General features: G+C 44.6%; 1 protein-coding gene across 1 annotated transcript; it reads right to left on the bottom strand.

The window, feature by feature from the left end:
• Positions 1-15,534: 15,534 nt before the first annotated feature.
• si:ch211-151h10.2 (uncharacterized protein LOC567699 homolog) lies at positions 15,535-20,397 on the bottom strand. Its single transcript, XM_037462750.2, has 9 exons — positions 20,232-20,397; positions 19,310-19,562; positions 19,157-19,227; positions 18,748-18,886; positions 17,986-18,104; positions 17,713-17,893; positions 17,355-17,438; positions 17,174-17,269; positions 15,535-17,102 (listed from the first exon to the last, which is right to left on the bottom strand). Exons 1-9 carry the CDS (start codon positions 20,291-20,293, stop codon positions 16,755-16,757), a joined length of 1,353 nt encoding a protein of 450 aa, XP_037318647.2. The 5' UTR covers positions 20,294-20,397; the 3' UTR covers positions 15,535-16,754.
• Between the last annotated feature and the right edge of the window lie 360 nt (positions 20,398-20,757).

The raw sequence follows: 20,757 nt of genomic DNA on the forward strand, positions 1-20,757 counted from the left end.
CCAAGAACATAATTCAATTGTCTTTGTATCCACAGGCGATGACTAACCTCCGAATAGTAAATCAGTGCTGTGGCGTCTCATCGCTGGACTAGAGCAAGGCTATGACTGGTCCACAGGGGCTGAGATGGAGAGAGATGAAGCAGGCTCCTTTCCATCCAGTGCTGGTGCAAATCAAAATAAAAGCCTCTCCAAAAGGCTAAGCATGTGCTCAAGTCATTTGAGGCCCCGTCAAGGAATTTCATCCCTGATTCCCATCCATATATTGACAGACAAGACAAATCAAAAAATCTTTCTCTCAGCTCTGGTCACTGGTTGCCAAAAGTGTGATAAAACACAGCAGAGCAGCATGCTGATGGATGTCAAAATTCTGTATTTCATTACAATCAACTATTCTTGCATGAGGACATGACAATGTAAGAGTGAGAGAGTAACACTGCAACTCATAAAAAGGAAATAGATACAACACAAGACAATGAAGCAAGCACATACTGCATTTATAAAATAAAACTATACAGCACATATAGAGCACATACAGAAGCCAAAACGTCAAGATTTCTTGGCCACCTTAAGTATACGTAAGCATGTTGGCGCCAATAGCTCCCAACAGGGATGAACATCTATATGTAAATAAGCGTGTTTACATGTTTGTGTAATGAAGGTCTTCCATCAGGCAGCTGTTGGTGTTTTGTCAAAATCATTTGGTGGGAATTTTAATGAGCTGCACAAGGCCACAGCTGGGTTACAGGTGGGAAGAAGGCACAGAGGGGATTGGGGATGAAGTAAGAGCGAAACCCCTGGACCCGACAAGGACAAAACCTGGGCCTCAGCGTGGTGAGTTTTGGATGAACAATTATCCAAATGATGATGTTCCTCATCACATATGCTCACTGTAACTGATGGCAACACTGTTCTGGCTACACTCAAGGCGGTGCAGATCTTTTTTCCATATATCCGATTGCTAGCATGGATGTACCCACTGACCAGAATGAACGCACGCTCAGACACATAATGTTTTTTTCTGTAAGCTCTTTTTTAAAGTACATGAGGCAACAGAAGAAAAAAAAAGTTATAAAAAGAAAGCAAGGCATACAGAGTGGCAATTACCTCAACTCTTGGCATGGGCTCTAATTAAAACCAAGCTTGTTTCCTTCAGTGAACAAACATGACAGGCGCTGAGCAGAGGAGCTTTTTTTCCACCCCTGCCAAAATATTAAGTGAGTGCAGGTGCTCAAGGAATGTCTACAAAGAAGGGGGCAAGGCAAAGCTGACCCCTTTCCCTCTCTCTCTCTCTCCGTTGTGCATGAGTCTCCATATGTGTGTTTACTAATGTTTTTGTGTGTGTTTTTTCTCCAAACCCTGACTGTTTTCAGGCACACCCAGCAGTTTGTCCTCGCGCCTCTCCGCAGCTTTGCTGTGGTAGAAAACTGAAGCAAAAGCAAATGATTGTTTTGTTATTGGGTAGAGGCTGGGGGCTGCCTTAAGCAGGACCAGATGCAAGGGTCCCGGCAGCTTCTGGGCCTGATTTAGGGAGACTCCGTGGCCCCGGTGGAGACTCTGACACAATTCACAGAGACTTGGCTGGCGGGACAATTTCCTCTCTGCACCCTTTACACCACAATGAATGCACCAGCACCTGATCCCTGTCCTATAACATGTCTCTCAGGCAAACATGAACATCAGAGAAGACCACAAATGGACGGATGGAGTAACACCTACAGTCGTTTTGTGATATCCAAGGAGAGGAAGAATCTCGTAATTTTGCTTACCTCACCGCTTCAAGCCATTAAAGCGCCTAGTCAGCTACATAATTGCACCCCATGAGATCTTGCTGTCTGACATGATTGGATTCAGGACTTTCTGCTTGAGAGACACACTCTCTAACCACCATTGCACCCCACTTCCCTAATGATGCTTCATAATTCATTACTAATATCCGTTCAAGGCAATAACTCGTGCTCATTAGAGAATTTTCCGGTTTTCACAGTTTCGGCCTGGAGGTTTGCGGTCACTGTAGCGTATCTCGCAGCTGTCAGGGGTGGATGGGATGGAGGTTAGAGGAAACACAGGCCTGCAGGTGCAGGTGGGGTTGATATTTTGTCAACTTCCTGTAAATCAGACATGCCTCACTAAAAGGGTGATGGGTAAAAAGGGACACCTGGTCCAGATTGACACCTTGGGGCCAGGTAACCAGGTGAGTTGCCTGAGGACATCTGAAGCTTTGGTGCGAGACGTAACTGGAGATTTTGACCTGTTTGAGTGAGCTGACAAAGATTTTTTGTAAGAGAGAGAAGCTAGAAGCTAAAAGACAGCCAGACACACAGTGGCAAAAAGGACCAACACAGCATTTCATACACTATTAGCTCTAAAGATTATAATTCCCTGCTGTCATTGCTGTGTTATCAGCTGTTCTTTTGCCGGGTCACATTCGTCCAACAGCAGAGATTGTGCCTTCATTGTGAGGCTGTCGTGTCGCTTCTCCTTTTAAATCAGATTCTCACTCCTCCTTTAGTGAGTTTATGCTGCTGTTACACCTCTCCATCCATGCCCGGCCTTTGCAGGGCCATCAGGTCCTAATTTCATCAGCCTGCAGAAGATCATCAGCCACCACTAGCAGTGACTGGACATCAGGGTATTTATCTCGCTGACATCTGGTGATAAAAAATCACCCCGTAGAGCAGGTGTGATAAACTCATTCACAAATGGTTACACTGGTAAACGAGGATCGCATCGTTGGCCAACGACACTTAACCTGCATGCTTTTTTATTTTAAATTAATTAAACTCCTCCCCTCAAGAGACAAAGTTTAATTTTCTATATTACGGCAGATCCCAACAGAAGTCATTTAAGGTTACCTTTCCTTTAGAATAAGTCTTTACCTTTTTCTTTAATTTAATAGACTAAATACGTGTCTCTATGTTGTCTCGCGTTTGCAACTCTCCGCCCTGAGACACAGACAAACACACACACACACGCACACACGGGGGAGCACACTCGGTCCACGCATTAAACTTTGATCCACATTGGTTTATATTGGATTGATTTGGTTTTATTGATTTTGATGGAATCATCACACCTTTTTTCATCACAAAGAGAAATCTGTGAATTGAAATTGGCCCCTTCTGTAGGACGTGTCTGCTCTACCCTCTCTGGCTGTGGTTGAATGCTGGCACTCCTGGTCACGTCTGCCTCTCACATTCCTGCTGGGTCCCACCTCACAGGGCCAGGCCTCCTGGCACAGCACTGACGGGGAATTTTCCACAGGTCGACAGTGGACTGCACACAGGACCACCTTTGTCTGTGCCCGCGCACTGCCTACTTCTCTGCAGACCAGCTCTCTCCCAAGCGCACAGGCACACACACACGGCATCTGCCATCACAAAGACTCACAAATATACTCCTATAAACAGAGACATTAAGTGAGGTCCAGATGTAGGTACTGTAGCCTGGTATTGAATCTATGAAGCACAGAGCATAGTCGTGAATGTGCTTTCATTAGACTGCACCTTGGCATCTTCTAAATGGTAAAAATGCTAAGGGTTACGGTTACATGATGTGGTCATTCTTTCTGTCCATATAAAGTCTGTCAATCATTACCAGGTGCAGCAGGTCTGGTCTGAACATACAAGTACAAGAAGATAAACCTAATTTAGTAGTACAAACAGAGATATATTCCTGTCTCGAGCACTAAACTCTGATTTGAGCAAGGATATGCCACTTACTCAACAGACGTTCGTCTGAACAGCCCATAATACAGGCACCATGTTACACAAACACACGCGCATATTTGAAAATACTTCCACATTAAGTAAAATGTACTCATGTACTAATGACTGGTGTCACCTGGATTGAGAGCTCTTCGTAGAAATGGGTCAGTACTTAGCTGTGATAAATCATGTGATTTCAAAATATGCTGGCCTCAAATGTGGCGATCTATTGTGTATGTCTTACTCCCTGATTTGAGTGTGTACCAGGTGCTTCTTTTAAGAGATGAGAGGTAATTATGCAATAAATCTCCTCATTTTTGTCCACAAACCTTGCTGAAAGTAAAAATTCCTCAGCGAACAATAATCCAGCAACAAACGTGTTAGTATTTACCATTTTAGTCAGACCCAGCGTGCCTCCACTGTACAGCTAATGATGCAACACCTTTTAAAACTATCCAGAGGTACAATGATGCTCTTTGCCAACACACCCCATATGGGATTTGATTGTGTCTTTTCCCTGTAGCTCAGCTGTCCCGCGGCCAAACACACACCTGCTTCCTTTGTGCAGACAACATAGTGCTGATGGAAAAATAAACCATTATGGTGTGTCTTATGAATGGCAAAAAAAAATGTAATTACATTTTAAATCGATATAATATAATTGGAGGACTGTCTGCAACCCTTGTAAAAGAATTGATGACCTGCACTCAGTAGTAAAAATATATTGAAAAAATGTGTTTATGAAGTGCGCAATGAAAAGTTGCACAACAAATTAACCTTACTGGCGAATCATTTGTTTTAACTTTTTAAAGCATTTAACAAATTAGATTAGAAAAAGTTCTAAATCATTTAAAATGACAACAAAATAAAATGTGCAGTGTGCACTGAGGCCCGGCAGCCAGGGTTAAAATTGGTTGTCAGTGCTTAGTACAATTTGACCTGATGAGAGGGGCTGAGGGATTATTCCCATGTAAAGACGGAAGCTTTACCCCCACTCCCCATTTGTTACCCGCCGGGCCGCACTGAGGCCCCCTGGTGGTGGGGTAATTAAAGTACCATAGCCCGGCCAAGCTGCAGTAATGCTCCCAAATCCACAGAGAATGACCAGAGCCGTGGGTGCTCCTAATCCTGTTTGCGTCCATCGGGACAAACTCCAGTCCCAGCCGGAAGACGGGGAGGTCGAGGACAGAGGACAATAGCCCAGCGGGAGGCAGAGGGAACGAGGGAGTGTGGGAAGTTGTGTGAAGGACAGCAAACCTGTATTCACCCTCACTCCACGTCTCCCTCTGTTTCACTGCTTTTGTTGTTGAAAAAAAATCTGCGGAACCTCCCTCTTGCCCATTGTGGTTGCATATCGGACAGGCTCAACATCCATTTTCTTTATTCACTCGGTTGATAGAAGAGGAAGAGAGCATGCCAGTAAACAGCGCTGCAAATGTACTAGCCAAGTGAGGTTAATCTTTGTTTGGACTCAAGTCCCACAAGTCTCACGTCGTAAAAATCTAATTTGTAAAAATGATTTGCGCTCTTTTAGTAAGCAAAGATTTACCTCTGAGAATAACCTTGCACAAGTTCATGGATTGAAGTAATGGATATTGTGGTTTGAATACTACCATCTGACCTACACTAGATTATCCCCTTTCCATTTGCTTTCAAAGCACAATTTGTGTAGCCTTGCATGACCGGCCCTTTATCTTAAACTCATGAAATGCTCTCCCACTGGCTGCCCTACTCATATGGACAATAATCCCCTGCCATGAGAAGACAGAGTAATGGAGATAAAAGGGCAAAGTGGTAATCCAGGCCTCAGGTTTGTCCCTCTCATCTATCCTCTCTTCGAGGGGTTCGAACAGGCGCCGCCTTTTTCCCGAACAGCACCATCCTAAAGATCCAATTAAACTTCCTAGTCAACAAACCCAGCAGGAAAACAACAAAACTCACTCTGTGCATAGCCACGCTGTCAAATTAACACACAAACAATGATCTGCACCTGTGTGCAAACGCTTTCTGCAGAACGGTTACTCATTTCCAACAAGGCTGCGGAAAGATTTAGCATGAGCCCTGTGCACGATGTCCCCCGATGCACAGACACAACGCTCTGTCTCGCCGCAAACACCCTATTACAGCATGTGAAACAACACGACGCTGCTAAGGAACCTGCTGCTCAGACTCTCACCACCCGTGAAGTTTAGTAAACTTTGAATGGATGAAATGTTCACACATTCTGTCATTTTTTGTAAAGGTAGCTCTGACGAACATTGGTGCTAGATATTTTATACATTGCTGTTGTTTTATTATATCTGATGATACCTCTCAACTTCTTCATGTTTTGAAAAGTTTTGGCTGCCTAGGTTGTTTGTCTTCTTTTGTGCACGGGACCAGCAATGCAGAAACGAAAAGGCTCAGTCGTGTCAGTTCAACGAAAGCGCTCTCACCCTTCATTCCTAGTTCCAGCCTCTACGCTCTGGTTCCTCTGGTCAGGACAAAACATTACAAGCATCATTTATTCCAACACCCCTCTGCAATAATGGGGCAATCTAGTGCAATTTGGAATAACCGTAACTGTCTCAACCACTTAATCCCTAAACCATAAACTATATATCTCATCCATATAGTTTTTGATGTTTTATTCTTCTTTTTATGCCAAAAACAATAATGGCTCACTTCTGGGGCAAACACACCCAAAGCTTGAGATTTGCATTCTCTTGATGAGGAGTTAACTTGGCCAGCATCTGCACTGTTTGTCCGATCCAAGTAATCCTGCAGTTTGTGTCCAACAGGGTGGGGGGAGGAGGGCGGAGTGGCGAGCTGCTGCAGAGGAGGCCGGTTGGCAGTTGGCTTCAGGCTTCAGGCTGGTATTCACTGCAGCTGGCCAGAGTAAACGGTGCCTGGCAGCCCATCTCCACACCCTCCCGAGACACCCCGCTTTCTCCTTGTGTCACATTTTGCTGACACTCCAAACATTAATGGAAAACATGTGCTCACATGAGGAGTCAAAGGGGAGAGAAGTGTACATAGGGCTTTATTGTTCCCACACTGAGGGGATACATAATGCTTCCCGCCTTGTCCTCTGACTCAAATCCAAACTGACGCATCCATGTTCGTCTGAACTTTCTGAGTAATTGTCACATAACTATTCAAGCTTGTTGTGTTACGACGAAGAACACAAAAAGCCTTTGTGTGAGGGGTCACATTCGGTCCACTCCTTCAGGATATCACAGCGACTGCAAAATGAATGTAAAAAGTTATATAAAAGAAATAAGAAATGAAATGCATGGAATATTGAACTGAAGTGTTAAATATGTCAAGTGTATTGAAACACACACTTGTTTGTACTAATAAAAGATTTGCACACCGGATGTTCCACCCTGTAATGTATTTTTCTATTATTTTTAACCAAAATAACACATTTGAGAAGGATATTAAAGCAGAACTTCTTCCCATGATGAAGCACAGCCTTTCAACCTCTTCAAAGCACAACGATTTACGTTAGTGAGGACCTCTGTCTCTATCGCTCACTCTCTCACTCTCTCTCTCTCTCTCTCTCTCTCTCTCTCTCTCTCTCTCTCTCTGCAGCAAAAACCATACATTCCAGAAGAAATCGCAGAATCAACAGGCATGAAATTCATTTCTCACATGGCCGCATCTGGGCCTCCTAATCATAACCTGGTCTGACAATTCAATCCAGCACTCCATCGCCTTCTCCCTCCTCCCCGACTGACTCTCCCCATCTGTCTCACCCAAAACGGCCTCTCCTCCCACCGCCTCCTTCCGCCTCTCTAATTGCATTGCTCCAGCCCCCCACCTCATTAGTCCCAACAGAAAAAAGCAATTAACAACGCCAACTGTAATTACAGTAATAGCCGTAAGGTATCTAGTGACCTTGTTCCTTGCCACTACTTCATCTGGCAAACCGCCGACGAGTGAAACCCACCACCTGTGTGCTGGGGAGCATGGTGTGGGGAGACTGGAGTACCACAGGTAGTGTCAGCGTGTCTGGACTGACTGACTAATGGCTGCTCAAAGCTGGTGATTAGTCTGTAAGAGGCTGGAGGGGGAGCCCAATGATGCAGATGCTGTTAAAAGAAATTCAGGTACAGTACCAGTCATAAGTTGTCAGTCAGTCATCTTCAAAGCCGCTTATTCTTCATACAGGGAGTCAAGAGACGGGGTACAACCTGGATTGGTCAAGGTGAGTCCAATCAAGAAACTGTGCACAAAAACGATGTAGGGTTAACCAGGAAGTAGGGTTAACCAGGAAGTAGGGTTAACCAGGAAGTAGGGTTAACCAGGAACGTGAGATGTTTCTTTAACGCAGGTATTCTTCAAACCAAAGAGACTATACTGAATCCTCGTTGTCACCGACCGACTCACTAGCTACAAGCAGTGGATCTCCCCTCAGTGGTAACAAGGAGCACTGTAGACAGCGCAACAGTGAAACATTTGCTTATACCCCAAGCTTATTTAACGAATGGGAATTAAACACAGAAACACGCGATACACTTACAATTACTGTCGCAAATATTTGAGCTATTAAGCTCATACACTCAGATTTGTACTGAACCAAACTCGAACCAGCAAAGTGCCACCACTTTGTTTTGGAAAGTTCTTTGTCAAAGAAATGCATTTGAACCGCCACTCAATCGTAAGCTGTATTTATATTTGTACTACGACTTGCACCTCGACTTGCGCTCCTGAAAATTTGTCACGCGATACTGTGTGAGGTTGCTCCTGCAAAACTCAAAGTCAGTCCGTACAAGACAGCACACTACAAAGCCTGATGAAAGGCCGCATGCGTCTGTTAGTGTGTCTGTACAGTTGGTGTAGTGTAGCGTGCGTCAGTGTAGGCCAGGTTTAGGCTGCTCTGGCAGTTCTGTGCTCCAGGCCCCTGAGTCCCTGGATTAATGCCGATAGTTTAGGAATGACTCGGAGCTCGGGACCACACAAGGAGAGCGAGGGGAACGCCGACCTGCTAAGGGCTGCAGGAGAGGGAAGCGCTGGGGAGTCCGCAGAGGGTTTCTCTCACGGTTTCTTTCGTTCTCCCTCATCGCTCACCGCGTACACAAATACACTTTGTCTGTCACTCTCAATCTCTGTGCTTCATTTTTCATTCACCCTTTGAAAACCAATGATCTGTACTCGTGCCTGTGCTCTAGTGGGGCTGAGATGAAACGCCATATATCCGTGACTACTGCCATACCCACCCTGCTCTGTGTGTGTGTGTGTTCATGTGCGTCTGAAGGTATGTTTCTAGTGTTCTGTGGAAAGGCACCGCTCGGGAGGACGCTGAGGGAGGGGACAAAGAAGACAACAATTCATCCAAAAACAGAGACGCCTGGCTTTAATTTAGCTGAACTGTCAATATGCGCACCGCCTGATTTTGGTTCTAGTTACTAGATGGCCAGTGCTTCACAGCCGGTATATTCTTGGCAAAGACCTTTATTTACACATCCTAAACAAATGTCTTTGCTAGGTGATTAGGTCGGTGAGTAAGCCAAGTCTCCCATTTCATCAAAAACAGAGGATGATGCTGACGGGGTATTCTCCGTCTACTCAGCTCTGAAGCTCCAAACGAGGTGTGAGAAAAGAGAATAAAACACAAAAGCTGTCAATGACAGGAGACGCAAGACTGACAGCTGTGTTTATTGAGCATGGTGTGGGAGGCTGGTGCCCTGCGGATTCACTCTATCCACAAAATGTCTCCCATGACCTGCCCCGATGCTCGCTGCGACTCGATAGCGTTCATGTGGGAGCAACTTATAGATCAAGAAGGAGCTTAATATCAAATGCTTTTTACTCCCGGTTCGGGACGGTTGGTTTCGGGTTCCCAACGGACGGACCAAGTACAGCGTGTGTGTGTGTGTGGGCCATGCATTTTGTGTATTGATGGTGGTGAAGGGGTAATCTGGGGTTGAGCCACAGATTTTAAATATGAGCGGAAAAAAACATAACACAGAAAGCTCACAAGAGTGGGAGTTAGCTGTGTTTGAAAGTGGGGTGCAGGGGGGATTCCAGACGGAGAAGTGGGTAGCATGTGTGTGTTTTTAACTCAACATGACCCTGTAGAGAAGATAGGGATAACTTCTACTGTCTCTATGTCTGTGTCTTTGAGCAACTCATGACCTCAAGTAGCTCCCAGAGCCTTTATACCCGCTGCTGCTAACGGCTTGGGGTGGGTGGAATGCATTTTTTATTCATTCATTCACAGTTTTCAGATGTGACAGAAGTTTGGTCTTTTCTAACTTCAATTTTATTTTTTGGTAAAAAAGGATTTGCACACCAGACATGCATGAAGCACAGTTGTTACTAATAGCATGGCTCTGTTGTGTCTCAGTATTCTTGTAACAGTGAGCCAACAGGCCGGACCTGAGGCAGCAAACTGGAGTTCAGCCATCGTTCAACTTATTATTTACATCTGCAAAGTTTCCAAAATTTCTTCTGTGACAAAGCCGTACTGTGGTTAAATTATAGGCATTTTTTAAATCACAGTGGAGTTTTTAAATTTTTAATAACATGTTTAACAATGAAAGTTACATTAAGTTCCCTTGTCCCATTTGGAGTGACTTTGACACAACTATATCTAATGTCATAAATTAGGCCATTGCTTTTCTTTCAACTGCCTCTGATTTAGATAAACACAAAAATAACTGCTTTCAAAGTGAGACTTTTTAATCAAATGTGGAGTGGGTCACAGTGGGAAAATAATGAGGGTCCAGGCACCAGGCATCATGGAGAGAGTGTACCTGTCTGCCCAAGTGGACGGCCACGCACACCAATTACATGCAAGAGCAAGAGAAGAGCCGAGGCCAAATCAACACATCCCGAATAAAGGACACTTCTCTGACAACAACAATGAGAGTTTGAGGTAAAAAAAAAAATGTTACTTACTATTGGTATTTAGCATGTAGGCCTGTGGTGTTCATGGCTGGCAGACTGAAACTGACACACTGCACTACTTTACGGATTCCACCAGGTCTCCACAACACCACAAAGTTCCCCCCCCCCCCAGGTAGTGATTTTTAACCTCACAGCTGTGCAGCAACAAACACCAGCCCCAGGTTTTCCTTTGCCCACATCCTCCTTTCCTCACTCCTTCCAACTTTCCCCTCCATCCGCCTCACCCGTCATCTTTTTCGGGGGACCCATGCCTCGCCCTCGTACACATCCCCCCAACACACTCCATCTACCCCATAGGCTGCTTCTCTCCACTGCAGCTGCCAAGAATAAGACAGGCTGATGTTGGGGCCCCACAGGGGAGGCCCCCGCACTGGTGAAGTAGTGCTTCTTCAGCCTGAGCGCTCTGGTGAATTCATACACTTGGCTCTGTTTACTTAATATTCAGTCAGCTGTGGGGAGTGGGGTTAGCCACAGCTTATAAAACTCAGTCAGTATGACCAGGATGTAACCCCTCACTCCTCTTTTTCCAACAACTACACATACCAACTCATGCGTACACAGATACATCCGTGAACATCTGTAACATGACGCTTCTGAAACGCTTCGTCCCATAGGCTTCACCGTCAAGAGCACAAAATATGACAAGACAATCTAAGTCCGTGATGGTTCTATATATTGTATGAACACATAGTTATAAAAACTCGCCTGAAAATGAATTAATCAAATGGGAATTACTGGAACTGGTAGAATACAAAAATACCTCTTCATTCAGAAGGGCAGTGAGTAGAGTTATAATCCCATTTAAGGATTAAATACAACAATGTATACACCAAGGACACAAAAGAGTAAAGTTTGAAAATCACCATACATAACCACATTGTTAATCGGAGAAAGAAGTCACAGGACCGTCCTCCCTGCACATCATCGGTGAGCTCAGGGATGTAATGAGCTTCACCCTTTGGCTGCTGTTAAAGTGACTGAACGGGAACAAAGCGGAAAGCGAGGGAGCTCCAGCAAAGCTTCAGCTCATAAGGGCACCAAGTGGACGAATATGGATTCATGTATGAGAGAGGAGGGGGTGGGATAGGGCTTAATAATTCTCACAGAGGCACATAGTCATTACCCCGCTGTGAGCGATCCCAGCATGCTCCATCTATGCCTCGACTGGAAGGCTCCATGGCAACCTCCGGGGTCAGGGGTCACGGAGAAAGGTTGCTTTTATCTTCTAATGAGGTCGGTACCTGGGGCTCCATGTCTCTCTGCATCTCCCCATGTGCAGTGCGAGGTGTGTGTGTGTGTGTGTGTGTGTGTGTGTGTGTGTGTGTGTGTGTGTGTAAGGGGGCGTGAATGCTTGCCAAGGGACACCAATGCCATCCTCACTCATCCCCGCAATTGCCTTCAAGACGGTGTTGCAAGGGTGGCAGGGGTTTGGTCATACTAGGTTCTGCCCTTTTGGGTAGATAAAAAGATACCTAGTGAAATAGGTGTTCACGTGCAAATCAACAACTGCCTCACGAGCCCCGTGGATGGTAGTCGCTCTACCTTCGCATTTAACGGTTTGATGGATTACCTTCGCAACAACATGGTTTGTGTGGTCTTGTACTTACTCAGTCTTGAGATTGATGTGACGTTGTTATGCTTCTCAAACACAAATCCGCGCTGCCAAAAGAGTCTTGACAGAACAGTCAAACAAACCTATGATTAACACTCATCTTCTTTAAAATCACCAGCAATTTATAGAGAGCCACGCATCCTTTAAATGATGGACCTTCTCAAAACAAATGTCCGTTGAACGAGACGCGGTGCTTTCCTTTGGGCGAGCTGTTTAATGCCCATGGAAAACACACTTCCCTTGTCAATGTGATCACAATATATAACACAAGGCTCATTGGCCCATGTGCCCCTTCAATGGGGCAAACAGGCACCCTCACCAGCCCCCGTTCCTCTCCCACACCCCTCTACTCTCTCACACACGCCCCCTGTCATGTCGGCGGGACTGAGAAAGGAGTCCATTAACTCTGATTTAGTGGCAGTGTCATGCGGTCCCCTTTGTGAGGTGCTGACATTCAGTGAATAGGAATCAGAATTTGCACCCCCTCCTCCTCCATCTTTCCTTCTCTCTCGGCTCCATGCTCAGGGTTAGCCTCTGTGTTGCTCTGGTGGGACTGTGAGGGGATCAGAGCTGTACCAGAGGCGGTGGGGGGGGGGGGGGGGGGGGAGGTTTTGCTGCTGCCACATGTCTCTGAGTGGCGGACTCTTTGTGTCCGGGCCGGCCTGTTTGTTTAGCCTTTCCTCAGAGAACTGCTTCACACATCGGTGCCTCATACAGAGGACCAAAGGCACCAGCTCCAGCTACGAGAGGTGAGGGGACAGAATGAGACCTCGCAAGAACAACAACAAGAAAGAACAGGGTCTTGCTATGAGTCAATTACTAAAAGGAGAAAATAAACTAGTATTTTTTAACGTTAGAATAAGGATTAGCAGGAGGATACTTAACAAGCACCAAAGTAGGAAAAGGCGGAAAAAGACACTTTTGAACATTTGCAAACATTTTTATTTCTTCAGGAAAAATACAGTGAAATCAATCTCTCTGTACATTTGGTAATTCGTCAATGCAAATATTTCTAAGTTGCAGAAAGTTGTCAAAAGATGTCTGTGAAGTTTTAACATGCGTTTTATTCTTTCAAATGTAGCGTAACTAACTTTAATACATGTTTTGCAATCACACCTTGTCAATCTATGGAATAATGAAATATGAGCACATACATCTGAAAGAGGGTATTTCTGTCTTTGCATTGAGTTTAAAAGTTGACCACACAGCTGTCATTCATTGGTATCAGTGGCTGTTGCTCATGACCTTTGGAGAGTCCATCCATTTCGGACTAACCTCTCCCACCAGCCACAGCGAAGGGTCACAACGGGCTCAGGTCTCAGGCATGCCGACACAGGAGGTCAGCCCTGTCCACGTGATGAATAGGAAACAACGGGGCAGGGAGGTCAGGCTGGATTATTCTACCCTGCTCTCTTGGAAAAATAAAAAAACAAAATAAGAAAATATTTACACAAACAGGAAGCTTCGAATTTGCTAATGATTGGAAACACATTGAGCACATTCACCGACACACACACACACACACACACTTAGACACGTGCAGTGAATGGAATAAGATTTAGTACCAAAATAGGAAACAGTTTGACAGCAAATTCTAGATAGTGGAATGTTTAAACCCAAACTCCAAGCCCATTAACGTTGTTGAGTGTGGGCTTCCCTCCAGCAATGTTAGATCAACCATAATAACATGCGAGTTTATGGACCTTTGCTCCCCAAATGTCTACCATGTTTCTAATTGCGTACATCTGTGGCTGGTGTTTTGATGTTTGGTCTCAATGTGCAGCTGTCCGTTTCCAACAGCCTCTGGTCAGAATGCCATCGTCATCTGTGTCCACCCCTCGGTTTGGTTTGGTTTGTGATTCACCTGGAGGTCTTTGCTTGAAGTCTCACATTTTACTTACAGTTATTGGTTATAACTAAAATAAAGGAATAGGCAGACATTCAATGGTTTTATGTAAATTAAATGACAAAAAACGATTTTATCATAAATAATGAAATAAATGTGAATCCCAAATGTAGTGGATATGTACCTGAACCATATGTTGTGTTTGTATTTAGCATTACGTACCTCTTTTCTCCTTTTGTTCATTGTGATCGTGTTAAACTTCTTTGCACTACACACAATATCAATTTTAACATGTCATTCTTATTCATTATTGAGCATCTGATACAAACAGACTTTTTATGTTTATTTTATGTTTTTATGTTACTATTTTGACATTTCTATGATTTTAGGTTGGCTGTTTTACCCCTATTTTCTACGCGACGTATTAAATAGGGATTATCGTTATCACATAAGATCATGATGGTCTTTTATGACGGGGCCAACGGCATCTCTCAACCTGGAAAATGTCCCTGCCATGAAGTTAAGAGGTTAACGGGATCCCCACCATCCACACACACTCATACATAGAAACACACAAATACACGCACACTCTTTATCATTCTTCATAGTTACATTCTGCTTAAATTGTTCTTGCATTTATTGTTTCCTCTGATGCACTTATTTGATCACGTAGTAAGTTGATTCAAATGTTGCATGGTGCGTAATCCTTAACTGGCATTTCAAGCGGATTATTTAACTATGCTTTCACATTTTGTGTCAAGTTCCTTAAGTTGGTTTATGTTGGATAGCAGGCGTCCACACTACTGTATTGTGTCTTGCTGTGCCATCAGAGGAGGGATCAGTACAAATGTGTGCTGCGTGTACTCCAGCGAAACACGATCCTGAGTAATTGTCAGGATAAGTCGAGGGATTGACCTCTGCCATGAACCATATTTTCTGAAACAACACACACTTGAGCCAGCTTTGAAATATCCTCTCCTTCAGGACTCGAGTGGCCCGCGAGGAAGCTAGTCATCGACTTTTTAGTGTAACTAAACAAAGCCTGTCGTAATTTCATTATCTTGCTCTTACATTCATGGTGAGCGTGTAGCTGGTGGGTGCCCTGCTCGTCCAGACGGTGTCCCTCTGCTGGTCATTGTGAAGCGTGAGTTCATCTGGACAGGCCCGGGACGTTCCCCACAAGAGAGTAAAGTAGGACCTGTTTTCCATTTGAGGCCCTATTGTTCCCATTTAACAGAAGCAACCCCTAATCCTTCTAATAATGTATTAAAGACCTTAGTAAATCAATTCAAAAAGTGCTGCTGTTGTCTTTTGCTTATTGAACCTTAATGCTAATGTGGTCATTGTCATTCCAAGCAAGGCTCCAACACTGTTACATTGTGTATTTGTGACTGATTTTGTTGAAAATGTCACATACCTTACATGTGTCATGTAGTAACATTGTTGTCTTTCTTTTTTTATTAAGAGCTCATTAATTTCACGTTACCAAACACACAGCTTTCCTCTCACAGTCATTGCGTCGCTCCATCCTGACGTGGTGGGTTTGCATCTTCAGTATTGTGACACCTCGGATCCTGCAGCATTCAGCTTGCATTCCTTGCATCCCAGTTTCCCCTGGGGGTCGCCCCCCCCCCCTTTAAAAATCACTGCCCCAAAATAAGGGAATCAGACAGATGCAGGATCTGGCAGATGGTGGGTAAGTTCATGGTGAAATGACATCCACGACATCCATTGCTGCCTTTAGCACACAAAGGCAGCAATGGATGGATTGATTCTCATCAGAAATCCGGTTTTCTCCGGCAATAATAGTCAGGATCTGGTGGAGAAAATTGTGTCGACTTCTCTGCCATCAGTGTCGGAGCTGCAGGGTAATTGGCCTCGGATCAAAGACATTCATGTCTTTCAAAACGGTCTGAAGGGCTGCTCAGTTTTGAGTAATAACAGAAACGCTTCCAGCGTTGACCTTCTACCTTCCTCCTGCCCCTCTGCCATACAATGTCCGTGCTTTGAAAAGCTCTAGTTGCATGGCTTCTCGAGGTAGAACCAGCAATTGGAGGGAAGTTATACAGTATGGGATATCTTAGCGTCAATTCCATTCCGCCTGCACATTAGAAGTATGTGCTTTTTAAGACGATTTATAAATATTTTTCACCTGGTTAAAACAAGGGAACTCATCAGATCCAATGTTAAATTACTCCATTCTAGTATGAATAGGATAGATGGTGTAATTGAAACAATACTGAATGGCATTCACTACCTAAGATTCTTCAGACACACGTTGTGGCTCGCATTTATGATCTTGGAGAAGCCTGTTCAACAATTGATTGAGTTGATTGAAAGAAACATGCAGGGTAATGGTTCTCCATTGTAGATTTTAAATTACCATATGCTATATGGATGGTTTGATATCATGATGAACTATGTTGAATACGTGATCTGATAGCAAAGCTTTTTTTTTGGCATAACTGGTGGAAGTTTGCCCCCTTGTGTTGGAAATATTCATTGTATAAAAAAGCTGCTATTACTTTCTTTGAAATGAAAACTGTAAGCAAAGAATTGAATGAAATAAATAAAAATAAAAGGCATATACATTATTTTCTGGCAACCATCAGGTGATCTATGTTTGAAACAGTTCATTTAAACCTTTGTATCTGCAAATTTTCTGATGCATATACCAAATGTAATCCCCAAGAATTCACTTCCTTATCCCAGATTTGCGCAGGCGTCCGATAGTGGAGGTGAACTGCAGAGCCGATCTCGCACACAGTGACAGGGGGCTGTCTATTTCTGTGTCCGTGTCTATTTCCACTGAGGAGACCGATGTGGATGCAGCGCTCGAGTTACTGTGCTTCTCGTCATTTGTAGCTCCATTCTGGAGCTGCAGGGAAGTCTGTGGAGAAACTGATCGTGAGCGGGCCCCGTCGGCATGATTGACAGGCCCTGTGTGTCCATCCTGACTCCTCATTGCAAGTCCTGCCAAGTGCGCTTGAAACGTAGTGGTCTGTTGTTCCAGGCCGATGAAACTCTCCTGCACCTGGTCAAACTGCAAAGAGAGAAGGGTTTTTACTTCTGCCTGTTCTCTAAACCTATGAACAATGTCTGAGTTAGCCGTACCTGCTCCATGTTGGCCTGAAGCAACAGCTCTGGCCACACTGACTCACTCCTGCCGCTCCCACTGTTGCTTAATTGTGTGTTACGCCATGTTAACTCCTGTGGGACAGGGCAGAGTGGATTTGTGGGGGAAGAGAGCAAAGCATTTCACAAGTTGACTTTTCTTGCATGAGGGAAACTTTACCTGCAGTAATTGTGTGCTTTCCTCCTGAAGAATCTGGCAGTACTGAAGTCTGTTCCTGTAGCGCCCCAAGACGATAAACAAAGTCTTTGCCAAAGACGTAAAAAAAAATACAAACAAAGCATAAGGGCAAGCACAAGAAAAACGATTCTCGGCTACTAAAAAATTTGAAAACTGTAACAGTTGTAGGCTTGTACTTTTATTCATTTTATATTTTTCTGAGTAGGATACATAAAAGTTTTTTTAAATGCAAATTGAATAGCCCAAAATGTCTTTTTGACAGGGGTGTCTCCCCAACAAATCAAAAACACTACAATACCAGCGCCACGAAACTGCAGACTAGACCTTCACCCCTGCTTACCTCTGCGTCCCTCCGGGCAGAGGCCAGGTCTCCGCGGCCTCTGGTCCCCTCTTTGGTGAGTGTAACCCCGGTGTGAAGCTCCTCCAACTGAGCCCAGAGGCCTTGTAGGCCCTCAAGCATGTCCTTCACACTGGCTTCAAAATCCCCCTGCACCTGGACTAGTCGACACAATGACCTCGACCTGTTGGAAGGGAATGCAGTGTGTGATGTCAATCCAACTGAACACATTTTCCAAGAAAGCAGATGGCATATACACTGGAGGGTGAGCCTTACCTCTGCTGCAGGTATGTGTGGATGACTTTCACTTTGTCTATCAGTGTGCAGTCTCGGCCAGCATGCTCCAGCGTCACATCCGACCCAATATCCGCCTTTTCAAGTGTGTGACACACTGACTACAGTGAAAAACAAAGGATTGAGAGGGCCTGGTTTATTTTTTTATTTTTTTTAAAGCGTGTGGGTAAGACTAAAAAATTAAGAAAACAAAGCCATCACATCAACATATTTGAAATGTCACAGGTGGGTTTTTTGAGATTGTGTTGTTCGTGGCACAATTGATGCATGCAGGCGGCAAGGTCACGGTTGTGGGCTCATCATGACAGCACCTTTTGTGAGCATTAAAATCACCAAATATGTTTGGTGGTAAAGATTTCGGGTAATACAGTCAAGAAATAAATAAGACCAACAAGCTAACAGACTCCCTGACACTGCTTTCATAGAGCCGCGTTCATGGGGAGTGCTAAAACGCAAACAGGAACTACACACAAAGAGGCTAGTAATTCAAATGTCTCTCCTCTGCCAGTGTGGTTGATTTGTAGTGCAGAAGAGAGCCGCAGCGTGTATTGCCTTGGGCTAGAATATCAGTGTACGGTCTGATATCACCAACAAAGACTTCACACTGATCTGTCATGCAAAGAGCGAGAGAAAACACAGGGGATGACAGGCATTGCTGTAGGCTGCTGTGTGTGTGTGTGTGTGTGTGTGTGTTAGAGACAGAAAGGGCGGGGGTGGGTTTAAGGTGTTTTTTTCCCCACTTACCTCCAGCCGGGAGAGGAGAGCCTTTATGTAGGGCATACTGGGATCTGAAAGGGGCTCCTGGAGCACACACAGCAGCAGACTGTCAGCCAGGGCGAGGGCTGGAGGAACACGGTGGTCCTGGCTCCCCAGCTGGGACGTCCTGGGGGGATAATGTTTATCGGTAGGCCAGCGAAGGGATGTGATCCTCACTCACAACTTCGGATGGACTCGTTTTTTTAAATTTTATTTGGATGTTATTTACAAAATATAGATTAAGCAGATTTTAAAAGCTGTTGGCCAACTTGTGACTGTCTTGGGGCCAGGTGATGCCTGATTACCGTATTTGGCCAACACGGTCTTTGTCTCTTTATGTTGTAAATAAATCCCCAAATGAAATGTCATTAGCGGAGGAAGGGCTGTGAAGTCTCACCATAAATAGTGGTTATTCTTGTTTTCGGTAACGACCTCCCGCTGCATCTTGAGTGGACGCTCTCCCTGGAACTGAAGCAAACTCTGATAATAAACACACGTAGAAATGGGACAACAGCGCAGAGTCAGATTCAGTTCATGCCGCTGCCCTCACCTCGTTGTGCCCTGGCCGCAGGCAGCACTTCAGGGCGTGGACACAACCTGCAAGAACCATCCACAGCAAACACACCGTCAGGAGCCTCCAGCACATGTCCACCGGTAACACAGAGTAGTGCACCTCCACCTGGCAGATGGACCACACCGCACCTACGGGGGCAAAGCTGTACCAGCTGGGTCTCAGTGTCCTTAAAGTGTGTAACCAAGATGTTTGCTGAGGGAGGTCAGCGGATGGGGTTTGGTTTGAACTGCTGGAGTAAGGAGAGAACTGTTAAAAAGCCACACACAGTGAAAAGTGCTTCATTTCAAATGAAAGAGAACTATTAGTTGTTAAATTGGAAGGAAAAGAGGATAACCTTGCAAATATATATTCAAGAGAAACATTTTGGTAAAACCAAGAAAGCTTCAGGGTCATTTCACTTCACCTTGGATCTTGGATATTTTTTATGGGATAGGGTCCCTAGAAATGTCCCCTTATGTTGAATTAAAGTTAGATTAAACATTGTGTGGCAGTTGTATAAAAAAGTTTTGGAAGGTATATTTAACTACAGCAGCAAGTGACTTCATTTGAAAGATTGTTTTTCTTGCTTCACTTTTCATACAGTTTGGTTAAACTTGGGATCCTGAATGGAATTTGAAATAATGTTTTGAGCATTACTCAACATGCATTCATAATGATGGACCAGCTTTTGAGTCCCGTAGCGGAGGTTTCTTCCTAAACTAGGAATGTGCTGTGATGAATGACAGTTGGTAGCCTATATGTGAAAAGAGAGGTGTACCATGTTGATAGATCTCCCTAATGAGCACAAAAAGACATTTAAACTCAAATGAGCATATTTCCCTCAGGGCACCAGGTTGGCATGTTCCTGTCAATCAAAAGCTAGTAAAAGGCAAGTTAAGTGACACATGGATCTACCTACTTCTGCCGGGTTTGCCTCCGCTCAGCTGGCTCTCCTCCGCTGTCCTCCTTTACCTCCTCCATCCATTTACAGCCTTGTTTTCAGCCCGGTCCCCCTCCTTGTCCTGTACCCATACACCCTTGAGGGGGACAAGCAGTCAATCAAGGCACGGGAGCAACACACAGACATGCAATGAATTAGTTGAACGCCGCGCAACTGCTCGGAATGTGATTGGTCCAACGTGTTGAACCGGTTTTACAGGAAGCCCTGTTTCATCGATGTGGTGTTTGTTTTTTTTCCTTTCCTACCTTCCATTCACAAAGCAACGTGTGAAACTTGCTGATCACGATTGAGTGGAGGACAAGCCCTGCTCCGCCGGGTACACCTGCAGTCACACAGTCATTATTAGTTCACACCCCGTCAACAACTGGTTGGAATTTGAATAGCATTAAAATCTCCCCCACAAGTGAGAGGTTAACAAAATAAATGAGATTCTTAACACTCACACACTGATTACGTTGACACTCTGCTGTTGTGTGTTATAATA

This window comes from Pungitius pungitius, chromosome 3 (genome assembly GCF_949316345.1).
Source record: "Pungitius pungitius chromosome 3, fPunPun2.1, whole genome shotgun sequence".
Classification (NCBI taxonomy): Eukaryota; Metazoa; Chordata; class Actinopteri; order Perciformes; family Gasterosteidae; genus Pungitius; species Pungitius pungitius.